At 56.3% G+C, this 12,362-nt stretch overlaps 1 protein-coding gene across 1 annotated transcript in view; it reads left to right on the top strand.

Annotated features, from left to right (window-relative positions):
• Positions 1-12,237, top strand: part of LOC127750734 (inactive dipeptidyl peptidase 10-like) — a gene marked incomplete at its 3' end in the record, with an annotated part of 27,553 nt that extends 15,316 nt beyond the window's left edge. Inside the window, 3 exon segments of the mRNA XM_052273115.1 lie at positions 11,411-11,648; positions 11,746-11,820; positions 11,895-12,237. Of these exon segments, the coding sequence (XP_052129075.1) occupies positions 11,411-11,648; positions 11,746-11,820; positions 11,895-12,237 (656 nt within the window).
• Between the last annotated feature and the right edge of the window lie 125 nt (positions 12,238-12,362).

The raw sequence follows: 12,362 nt of genomic DNA, 5'->3' as shown, positions 1-12,362 counted from the left end.
CTCCCCCCTCCCGCCTTACCCCCCATCCCTCACCTGTTTGCTCGGCTCAACGAGCGAGGCGCACGCGTGTGAAAGCGAAAGAGACGCGTGAAGGGAAAGGCCTTCGGGGGAGGTGAGAACTGGGCTCTGGAGAAGTGGAAGGGGTGGGGGGTTGGACGGCGAGCGATGAACAGTCCGGGGGACGAGAGAGAGGGGGAGAGGAGGTTGATGGAGATTTGGACCGGACGGCACGACGGTAATCCATTCCCCCGGGGAGAGATTTGGGGGGGATGCTGGAAAGGGAGATAGTGGTTAGGGAAGAGAGGGGGGGGGGGTCCATTCTGCGGTAAAGCTCTCTGTCGTGGGGGAAGAATGATCTGCACGAAAGTGCATGGAGTGGCAGGGGTTGGGACTGAGCTTCAAATCTCAATCCCCCCGAGCGGGGCCCTGATGGCCGGATGGCGTGGCCAGCAGGAGGACTGCAGTATTGTTGTTGTTGTTATTTTTGTAACTCGACGCCCTGCTAATGGCCCTGGTATTGCCCCCCCCTTCCCCCTGCGGTGGCCCCAGACGCAGGGGCGCCACCGATGTGGCCGCGTGGTGTACATATATATACGGGCCTGACCTCCGGCTCCTCTTGCTGCTCGCTGCTTGGCTCTGCAATTTACATTGAGATTGCTCTCGGCTCGGACGGTCCGATGCAGAAGCAGCGCAGAAGTGTCGCCTTGGACTTGGGGCCTGGAACTACCACACTACTACCACGCCGGCGCCCTTGAGGCTGGTAATAGCGCCGATGTGTGTGTGTGTGTGTGTGTGTGTGCGTGCGCGCGCGCGCACATGATGCGTGTGTGCGTACACGCGCGCGCACGCTTTCCGCCCTTGGCCGCAGTAAAAGCACACATGATGTTTTTTGTGTCGTGTCGTCCGTGGTTTGTATGTATGTGTGCCGTATGCCATGTCACGCCCGTCCTTGGCCGAGCCCGGCCACCACCACTGCCACCACCACCACTGCCACCACCACCACCATGCACTACATTAACGTCCTTAAGCCCCGGTCGCCGCGCTCCGTCCCGACGGCCGGCGGCGTCGCGGCTCAAGGGCTCCCCGGGGGCTCTCTGGTCGGGCCGGGACCTCCAGGACCTTGCATGACTGTCGCGGGCGCCTGCTCCATCCCCTCCCCCCGCCCTGTCTACGATCCCCCCCCCCTCTTCCCCCTACCCCTCTCCACTTCTCTCTCTCGGCGGCCGATTCTTATCCGGACCACGCTTAGAGGGCCTGTCATCCTATCGGCTGCACTCTTACTCTCCCCTCTGCCCACCCATTCCACCCAGTCTGGACACTTTAGCGTGTCCCCTCCCTCTTACCGCCACTCACACCCGCCCGACCACTAACCGATATCGTACACGTTACGAACAACAAGTCCCTGCCGTCCTCGCCTCTCTCCCAGCTCGTCCCAGCCTCGGCGGACCCTGAGTACCAACACCGAGTCCTTTCTGGGGGTACCCTTGCGACCTTGCTGGCCGTGGTTCGCAGATGCCGGCAGACGCCCCCTACTCGTATAGCCTAGCCTCTTTTCATTTTTCGTGCTCGCCGTTTGCGTACGCCCCCTCCCCCCAATCTCCCTTGTGTGTGAAGTTTTATGCAGCCGCCTCTTTTTCCCTTTGGCAGAAGCCGTTTTTTTATAATTTTTTTCCAATTTGCAGCGCTCTTCGCGTTGTATAAACACGCGGGGCAGCTCTTTGAACAACTTGACGGTCGGTCACGTTTGAGTTGCCTGGCCCCGGTTATGTTTGCCCCCGCCCCGCCCCGCCCGGGCCGGCCCTCTCCCACACGGGCTTCCACCTAGAGATATGAATTATTAGTGGACAGCGCGCTAGTGCTAGTTCTCCGGCTCCGGCCGAGGTCTCTGGGGACGGAGCGCCACGGAGCGCCACGGAACGCAACACCGGTCCAGGTACCGAGGGAGAACGGCAAGAAAAAGGGGGAAAAAAACCCTCTTACGTGACTGTTTCCTTTACAGTATTTGTTTAATTTTTCTTTTCAACTTGTTTTTGAGCGACGAAATTATGTCGAATTTTGAGGAGGGGTACGTGCGGTGACTGCGTGCGGGGGGTTGGTTTGCTGCAAGCCCCAATTCGCAGAGGGGCATTTTTTTCTCAGTCGATATAACTCTGCATAGCTTTGCCCTTCTCTATCGGTTAATTTTCTCTCCCCCCCACTTTACGCCGCGCCGCGCTGCTCCCGACTTTCCTGTTTCCTTTTCTATCTTGCCCCCCCCCCCTTTTCCCTCTATTGCCACGGCGGGCGGGCCGGGGGCCGGGGGTGTTCCAATCCCATCCGCGTACATCCGGCTGCGATCTCTATCGGCGCGCACCTGTGTGCGGCGCGACGCTCCCTGCATTCTTCTCCCCTTTCTCTACTCCCCCCCTCCTCTCCCCGAGTCCGCCCGATGCGGCGTGGGGTGGGTCGACTTGCTAGCCCCCTCTTTCTTAAGCTAACACCGTGGACCCGAGGCTGCCTTCAGCTCCCCGTGCTCCTCCGTTCCTCCTCTTCTGATGGTCGCCGCCCTCTCCCTTGCTTCCCGACCTCGTCTCCGCTCTCCTCCTCCGCCTATGCCTACGGTCTGCAGTCTTACTCAGGATCCCCCGCTCTCATCCTAGCTTCTACCTCTCTAACCGCACCTTACAGCTCCCCGCCCTTGTCTCTAAGGCTTGTCCACCTGGTCCACCAACATCTCTGTCATTTTCCCGCTCCCCCTAAAAAATCTGCCCACTCTTCTTCCAGCCGCTGCTTCCTGTCTTGACCCCCTCCCCGTGCTCCTCCGTTCCTCTTCTTCTCTGATGATCGCTGCCCTCTCCCCCCTCCTCGTGCTCCTCCGGCTGTCAGCCCAGGCCCGCCGCCGCCACGTGACGTCGGCCTGCACGTGCGGTGCACGTGTCCTCCCTCCGCCCACGAGCCTCCCTTCCATGTACCGAGGGTGTTTCTCTGCCGGTCCTGGCCGTCCTGGCGGGTTTGCCTATTGTCCCTGTCCGCCAGGCCGTGCCCGATACCGTGCTCGAGATCGTGCTCGAGTTCGTGCCGGATCGTGCCCCAGGGCGTGCCGCAGGTCCTGCCCGAGGCCGTGCCCGCGGCCGTGCCCGAGGCTGTGCACGACACAGGTGTCGCAGAGTGGTTATACCCCCCGGCTCCCGGCACCCCCTCGGTACATCAGCCCTAGGTATAGTGTACCGGGGGTACACTGTCCCTAGGGCACATGTACCCCCCCATCTCGAGACCCGGGGGTACACCCAACCTAGGGTTGGTGTACCCCCGGGGGGTACACTGTTCCTAGGGCCCATGTACCCCCCCATCTCGAGACCCGGGGGTACACCCAACCTAGGGTTGGTGTACCCCCGGGGGGTACACTGTTCCTAGGGCCCATGTACCCCCCCATCTCGAGACCCGGGGGTACACCCAACCTAGGGCTGGTGTACCCCCGGGGGTACACGATCTCTAGGGCACATGTACCCCCCTCCTCGAGACCCAGGGGCACAGCGAACCTAGAGCTGATGTACTCCCATCTGAGGGGGGTACACGTACCCTAGAGTTTATGTATCACCCGAGATTCGTACGCACAACACCTAGAGTTAATCAAAGCTCGCTTTAGGTTATGTTAGGCTAGGTTAGGTTAGGCTAGATTAGGCTAGATTAGATCTGGCCACTTTAGTGGTGCGGAATATGTGCCCTCGAAGACATGAGGTATGGTAGATCCCTTACCCTCAAGGTAGGGGGTACATAGGCCCTAGGGGTCGTGTAACCCCGGGGGGTACAACAGCCCTAGGTTAGGTGTACCCCCGAGGCTCGAGGGTGGGGGGTACATGTGCCCTAGGGATCGTGTACCCCCCGGGGGTACACCAGCCCTAGGTTCTGTGTACCCCCGGGGGTCGAGGAGGGGGGGTACACCTGCCCTAGGGACTATGTACCCCCCGGGGGTACATCAGCCCTAGGTTAGGTGTACCCCCGGGGGTCGAGGAGGGGGGGTACCTCTGCCCTAGAGATCGTGTACCCCCGGGGGTACCCCAGCCCTAGGTTCGGTGTACCCCCGGGGCTCGAGGGTGGGGGGGTACAGGTACCCTAGAGCTGATGTACCGGGGGTACCCCAACTCGGGGGGGGTTCAATCGCTCTGTTACACCGGAGCGGGAGGATGGGCCAGCAGCAGGCCGTGAGGACCGTGATGCGGGAACGTCGCCGTTCAACAATTAGAACCGCCGCCCGGACTGGCCCCCGGCCTTCACAGTCTTTCGTAGACTCGGCCTCACAGGAGGAGGGTAGGGGGAGGTGTTGGGGGCGTGTTGCGGGGGCTCTGGAGGTGAGAGTGGGGGTGTGGAGGTAGAGGGGGTAGGAGAGGGGGAGGGGACTCTCTCCCCCAACTCCGCTGCCGCCGCGGTCTGCCCGGATCGATACACACTAGCCCACTTTCAGTTGCAGCCTCCTTCCAGCAGCACCTCCCACATTCCCCCACCTCCTTTCTCTATCTCCCCGTTGCTCTCCCTGTCGCATACTCTCCCTGTTCTCTGCTCTGCCTCTCCATTACTCTGCCTCTCCCCTTACTCTCCCTCCCTTTACTTCACCTCCCCTTTTCCCCTCTCCCCCCTCTCCCCTTACTCTCCCTCTCCATTCTACCCCCGTCTCGGTTTCTTCTTCTTCTTCTTCTTCTTCTTCTTCTTCTTCTTCTTCTTCTTCTTCTTCCTTATTTCTCCTCCTCCCTCGCTCTCACATCTCTCTTACACACACACGCCCACGTTAACGATCAACTTTTTATTTATTTCGCCCCATACCCTCCTCTCGGTGGCCTGCGACGTCAGTGCCACAAGCCACTCTGCCTTTGTTCTATACCGACCGCGCATTTTGTTGAAAACATTTTGAAAAGAAGCCAGTGTTTCGGTATTCCTTCTAACTGACAAATGGATCCGATCCGGCCGGCCGGCGGCCGGCCACATGAGCGAGCGGCGCCAACAAGCGCCAGGCGCATCCGTCGGCAACCTGTTTGTGGACGTGAGTGTCGTCGCTAACAGCTGACGGCAGCGACAGATAGGGCCAGAATGCTAAGGGCCTAACGCCCTAGCGGGAGAGCGCGGGGAGCGCGCCGCGGCCGGGTGGAGAGGGGGCCGTGTAGAGGATGGCGTGATCGTTTTTACAACAACGAGCGACGGGGAGGAATGGAGAGGGCGCTTGGGGGTGCTGAGGAGAGAAGTGAGGTTGTTCTGGAGGCGCGCGCGGCGACCAAAGACGCGAGAGACGTGGCGTGTTGACAAGTCGCCAAAGGTAGCGTCTCCATCTCCGCCTCTTTCTGTCCCGCTCGCGCTTTTCCTTTTCTCCACCTCCAGGAATCCGGGCCGCCGGGCGCGCAGGGCAGCGGCAGCGGCGCTCCGCGGCGCGCGGCCCCTTGTCGTGCGAACTAACTCCTGTATACGGGCGGAGAGGAGAGCTGGCAGTGAGTGAGTGAGTGAGTGAGTGAGTGAGTGAGTGAGCGAGCGAGCGAGCGAGACCGACAGACAGACAGACAGAGCACGCGCCACCGGCTCATTTCCATTTCATTAATAATTGTGTGCGGGCAGCAGTACAGTGTGGCGGGTGGCACAGTGGCACACGCACTCTCTGGTCTACCGTACTGTACGCCTCCCCCCCCCCTCCCCCAAGGGAAAGGTCACTCGCTGATGCACTTCCCACCGGCTCCGGCTAGCCCCAGCACAAGCCCATAGCGCGTCGTTGCCCCGGCCCGCCAACTAGATAGCTAAGTGCGGTGTGACGTTGCGATGCTGGTCCATGCATGACACACCCAAGGGAGCACCCATAAAATAGAACCTTCGAATGAAGAACTTTGCTTTGACCAAGTGCAAGGAGCATGGTAATTTTATTTCAAGGTTTTTGTATTTGTTTTAAGGTTAACTTCAGGTTCACATTCAAGGATTAGTGTTTTAGGGCGAGGTTCTCGCGCACAACCCTTTACACGGTCGTCGTCCCCGTGCTCTGGGCTGCCTTATACACCCCACACTTCCTGTACTCAACTGCACAAGTTGGCGTGTGCAAACTGAGTCGGCTGCCCCACCCTGCCCCGCCCCGCCTAGGCGCGGTGGCCTCTCCGGGCCACCAATTACGGCGAACAAACAGAGAAACTCTTGTTCTTCTCCCTTCTCGCTTTCTCACCTGGTGTCCTCCTCGTCCTCCCACGTCGTCCCTCTGGTCGCCCCCCCCCCCTCCCCCCTGCCGTCGCACTGTTCCCCCTCCTTATTATGCACCAAACTAAAAGGCGCCTGTTGAGCGCGCCGACACAGCCTGGCTGGCGCCCCGCCGTCCCGCCCCGCCCCGCCTCGCGCGGATCCAGGGATGCTGATAAGACACACCCTCTGGCGCCGCGCCGCACGCCTCGCCCCGTTAGCAGTATGTACTGTGGCTGGCGGGGTCGGGTAAGGTTTGGGCGCAGGCGCCAACCCAACACTGGAATAACAAAGGTATCTTATGTCTTCAATGTAAATGCTATAGGGGGTCATAGGGATCGTACCCATAATACGTAACCGATTTTAGGGGGAGAGGGGTTCGGCAAAATACTACGATCGGTCACGAGGGGGAGGAAGGGGGGCGTCGGCCGAAGTCACGTGGTATTATCAAAACAAGATTTGTCGATAAGTCTTGCGCGATTCTTTACCTAATCATTAAATTTTAGCATTAACAAAACTGCAAGTAGTTCTGTACCAGTTGTTTTGAACGACCATTTCTGTGGGAGGCACTCTGGAAACCCAAGTGTGCACATGTACGCGTTACTTAGTGAATACCTACACCCAGAAAAATGAAAAGTTGTAGGAACCATCTAATGGTTCTTTCAGGGATAACCATAAAACATGGTTGGGACAACGATCTGCCAGTGGTGAAAACCGTATTTTTGGTTGATACACCTGTGCTGTTGTTGGCTCAACCATATTTTATGGTTGTCCCTGCAGTAACCATACGCTGGTTGCTACAACTTTTCATTTTGATGGGTGTAAATGTATGCTGGAAATGGTGCGTACTTGGTCATGTATAGGGTGGGTGACCGTAAAAACCCTTTTCATTTGTGGTACATGCGAGTTCCAGGTATGTTCCATTCATTTACACCATTCGACAGATATGATGATACTTTTATGTCACCATCACTTGCCATACGTTTTGGTAACATGCATGTGCCAGACGTTCATATGTTACATATAGTTCTGGTTACATGTTTGGCTGACTTTACATATATATATGTTTGCACCCGTTTCGTTGCCATGTACATATATGCATCATACGAGTCAAAAGACCACCTCGGACCACACACTTTAAAAGTTTCACGGCGTGCGCCGTGTTTTTTTTCTGCTTATACTTCACCGGCTTCATGCGTGCGGGCGGGCTTGCCTATCGTCGCTGGCCATGGTGCCTTACGGCCCCGTGCGAGTAAGCAACCCATCCGCACTCATGAATATATTGTACATAATAAGCAGAAAAAAAGACTGCAAAATTCTTGTAAAGAACTTTGAAGCATTGTAAGGAAGTTTGCACTGCAAACTATTTTCTTTGCATTGCAAACTATTTTCTTCGCAAGTTACAAAGAAATCGTTTGCAAGGTTACGAAGTATTTCTTTGCGGCGTTACGAGAAATTTTCTTTCGTAAGGTGCAAAAGAACTAGTTCGCAATGTGAAGGATTTAGTTCTGAATGCAAAGCATTTTACAACGATTCAAAATTCCTTGCAATGCAAAGAATAGTTCTTCGCAAACTTTTTATAGAGTACATGGCCAGGTACACACGTGGAACCCAATGCCAAAAGCTAAGTGTATACCTGACCATGTTCTCACTATTTGCTGCATACATGTAGGTATTCAGGTCTCGGTTTTTCCAGTGTTTAGACCGAGAGGCAGTCGCACGCGCGGTCTCAGCTGTGTGGACATGTGGCGTGGATTCGCCTAGAACGCCCAGTAGGCGCGTCATTTTCATAGCCGCGTGGGCTTGTCAATAATGTCAATCCGCACTTTCCCTGGGCTGGAAACTTTGACCACCCGAGGCTTGCTTTTTGAGGTTGCCAAGCCCATGGTAAAATCGCAAATATTTGTCTTATAGTGTGCACGTGCACGCCCTCGCGCCAGTTACTGCCGTCGTCGTCTACGTCCTCGAGCTGACGTCGCCGCTGGCGCGTCACAGCGCGGAGCGGCTCGGCTCGGCGCGGCAGCGAACTTTGACCGGTCGCGTGGAAGGCACCGGTGCTCGACGCGGGTGGGTGGCCCGCCACCTGGCCCGGCGTCGGGCCCAGCAGCAGGTGCAGTGTCATGCACTTCCGGTGCCCCTCGCCGCTGGGAGACTCAAGGGGGGGATAACTCGTGTATTTCTGTGTACGCTTCACCAGGTGTATCTCTTGTATTTACCTTTGTATTTTTGACGTGTGTTTTGATTGGCTGATTGGCTGAGCGTTAAGGTGGATTCAGAGTTCACAAGATGCGAGCGTGATTTTCACGCCGCTAGCGTGAAAAGAGTTGTTTTGGTTAGCAGTTGACTTTATGCAACAGCCAATAACAGGCCGACGTGGGGCTATGCCATTATTTTGGCATAGCCCCACGTCGGCCTGTTATTGGCTGTTGCATAAAGTCAACTGCTAACCAAAACAACTCTTTTCACGCTAGCGGCGTGAAAATCACGCTCGCATCTTGTGAACTCTGAATCCACCTTTAGCACTGACTGAAAAAGCTCCATTCTGTTTGTTTGTTTATGGGTGCCTTTGTCTGTCCACACGATAACTCGAGAAGGAATTTAGATAGCGATCTGGGAATTTCAGGGGCGTATTGTATCACAAAAACACAGATCGAGTTCGAAGATGAGCATTCTACCTCAAAAATTAACTTTAAAAAAAAATCAAAAACCACAGATTGACAAGCATATTTTTGCTCATTTTTTTAAAAGGCTTTCTAAAAGGTCACTCGTGTAAGTAGATTCCAAGGAAGAAAATATCGTCCGTTTACCTCTAACTTGTACCGTTTAGGCTCTAGAGGGCATTTTTCGACGAAAATGTGAAAATGACCAGACAGCGTTCTGAGGACGTTCTTTTGATTCTCTGAAGGTTCTAAGAACGATATGTGCTACATGGGAAAGAGGCTCCATATCGAAAAATTGTAAAGGAACGTTTGGCGTCGAACCACAGTCTTCTTAGAGTTCTAGGTGCCCTAAATCACCTACTGTCACAAAAAGTTGATTTTTACACATTTTTTTTGTGTATTTGTGTATTGTATTTTTCGTATGTCTGTGGTCTATGTCTACATTTTTTTTCGAGTAGCCCCCCTTCCCTCCCTCCTCAGGAGGACCTCCCTGACCCCCTCTGACTACTAAACACTCTAGCGCGCACCGCATGATTAACAATGTAACTAAATTGTGTCGCACTTACTTAATTGCAACCCCGGATATTCAATCGTCCTGCCAATGCTGCTTGTGCAAGGAAATACGGGCACCGGGAGACTATTGACACGTGGCATGGCCAGTTGTCTCGTCCCAAAAGTGGCCGAAGGTGGTGGACAAAAAACGGCAGCGCCTGGCCTGCCTGAACAGAATACGAACCTTCACCCGCTAGGCGCCGGCTCTGTCCTATAGAGAGTGCACTGTAAAATGCTTGCAAACTGCATTCTTTGCAACGTTGCAAAGAATTTTTGAGCTTCGATCGCATTGTAAAGAAGTAGTTCCTATTGCAAAGAAATTCTTTTCTGGCTGTCGGCATTATTGCAAACAATGGGCTAGGATTGAAAAGAAACATTTTGCAAACTGGCGAAAAGCTAGTTCGTATGACAATGATTCAAAATTGTTTGCAAGCTGCAAAGAAAATTGTTTGCAATATGAACCAGTTCTTTGCAAGGATTTTCCAGTGTTAGGATCTGGGGGGCATCGTGAAAATAGTCGGAGGTTCACGGGAAAAAGTTTTCATGTCGTGTGTCACAAAATTAAAATTTGAAATTGTAAATAAACAAACATTTTGTATAGACTTGGAATTGATCGACAATCAAGAATGGGATGTCGTCGCAAATTAGCAACATATTTTGCAAATAAATAAATTACAACAAATGCAAATTTACGAGAGGATATTTTTCACACTGGCGTGTGGTTGGGAGGGGGGAGGGGGGACTTTACCTTACGGTAGAGACAGTCTTTGGGACTGTCTAAAAGGAGGAGATCGGGTGCGCTAGGTGCCAGCAGACACCAGCCCACTGCACCCCCACTGCCAACTGCAGGCTCCGCCCGGGTCTGCCCTGCTTGCTCACTTTGACGTGACCCACGCGCCGCGCCCGGCCCTGCGGGGGGCCCCGCCCATGACTACTCGCGTAACGACGCCTTTGCCATTTTACATTTGCTCCCCACGCCTACCTACCTCCTGTAAGGACTTTGCTGCGTTCCCTCCTTCCCTCTTACGATCTTTTCCCCCTCTTCTTTATCGTTGATGTTTTTTTCCCCCTCTGAGCCCTCTCTCCTTCACTCTCCTGGTGTGTCGCCCAGCCGCCCCATCCTTCCAATTACTCTCCACCCTCCCACACATCTCCCCCTCCCCCTCCTCACTCCGCGGTGCTCGACTTGACGCCGTCAGTTGCCGCCCCCCCCCCCTGCTCGTGGTTGTGGGCCGCGGGAGTATACGACCATAATTAATTCGGCTCCAGGTGACTCGGCGTCGAGCGGCGGCGACCTCTGACCCCTCCACACACACTACTCGAGTGGTAGATATGCGAAGACCCAGGAGTGTTGTAATAGCCCCCAACCCCCCACCCCCGCACCGCGTCGTATGAGACACCTCAAGTTCGTCCTGAACCTCGACTCGGCTTCCTTTCTTCTTCACGGTACGATGCAGCCATACCCCCCCCCCTCTCCCCGCCTAACAGCTTTGATGGGGGGAACGACCAACCCTTCATCCACCGGGCCTTGTAGGTATATTCGTAGCGCGCGTGGATCTGCACGTCCAGAAGGCAGGCGTGTGGAAGGGAGGCCCCACTGGCTCAAACTTCTAGTTCTAGTTGTCGGTAGTTTGGGGCCGCCCTGTCCGGCGCAGGAGAGGGGCGTTCGGACGTTACTCGGCAATGACTCTACGCCGGCCCAGCCGCCCGGCCCGGACGAGGCCCACCCCGGACGTAAGGCTCGGGCTCGGCCGATGAATCATGGCTTTGTGTGGCTAGGAGAGAATCGCACTCTGTCTGCCGAGCCGGCTAGAGAATAATGTAGTGTGAACTGGTGGAGGGAGGAGGGGGGTCCCTCTGCCGCTTCCGCTGTGCAGAGCAAGGCATTCCATTCACCCCCACCCACCCGCACCCCCTTCCGGCGCCCGGCCCCGCGCGTGCCGCCCGGGGTGGAAGGGGTGGGGGGCGTCACGTCACGGCCGTCGTGTTGTCTTGAGGGCCATCAGCTCCCCGCCATTTAGCGGCGCACGTGAGTGTGTTTGCCTGTATGATGTAATACACCCCGCGGTGCCCCGCGGTGCCGTGCGGGGAGCGGCAGCCTCGGCTGTGTTGCTCGTGGTGCCGTCCTTGGCGCTGACTTGGACGCTGTCCCTCTCTGTCGTAGACGAGGAGCTGGTGCTGCTGGACCAGTATGGCGGGCTCAGCGTCCTGCACGCTCGCAACCTCACCACCGTCACCCTCATCAGCAACACGACTCTGGTGAGTGGCACACGGCCGTGGTCGCGATGTTCTGTTCCTGTTTCTGGTTATTGATTTTGCCAATGACCGGTTTCTTTTTCGTTCGTCCCCCTTACAGAAAAGGCTGAATCCATCCAAAATACACGTCTCTCCGGACCACAAATATGTCTTACTCGGGTACAACGTCCAAAAGGTAACTGCTCCACTTAGCGCTCGCGTTCACCTCCCCCACGCGCCCTTCTCCCCGCTAACCTTTGCTTCTCGCAGCTGTTCCGGTACTCGTTCCTGGCGCAGTACACCATATACAACATCGCGACGGGGGACCTGGTGCCGCTGTCGCCCACGGAGCCGCCCCCGCCGCCGCCGCCCGCCCACGCACCAGGGCCTCTGGGCCCCGTGGGGCCGCCGGGGCCTCCCAACGCGGCGCTGGCGCCAGGACCACCCTTCCTTCTAGACGCCGCCTGGGCGGGCCGCGGCAGCGCGCTGCTCATGGTCTACGACTACGATATCTACTACAAACCGAGCGCCAACGCCACGCGCTCGTACCGGATCACAAACAGTGCGGTGCCCGGAGTCATCTCCAACGGCGTGCCCGACTGGCTCTACGAGGGTGAGTGCACAGCGCCTGTGTGGCGTGCGGTAGGCAGGCCCGCGGTGCAGCTGTGTCCAGCGGGCACGGGAGACAGCAGAGCGCCTGTGAGGCGTGGGGTAGGCAGGCCCGCGGTGCAGCTGTGT

The sequence above is a fragment of the Frankliniella occidentalis genome, unplaced genomic scaffold (assembly GCF_000697945.3).
Source record: "Frankliniella occidentalis isolate FOCC.00 unplaced genomic scaffold, Focc_3.1 Scaffold247, whole genome shotgun sequence".
NCBI classification, from domain to species: Eukaryota; Metazoa; Arthropoda; class Insecta; order Thysanoptera; family Thripidae; genus Frankliniella; species Frankliniella occidentalis.
Note: the sequence above shows the minus strand (reverse complement) of the source record. Positions and strands in the feature narration are given on the sequence as shown.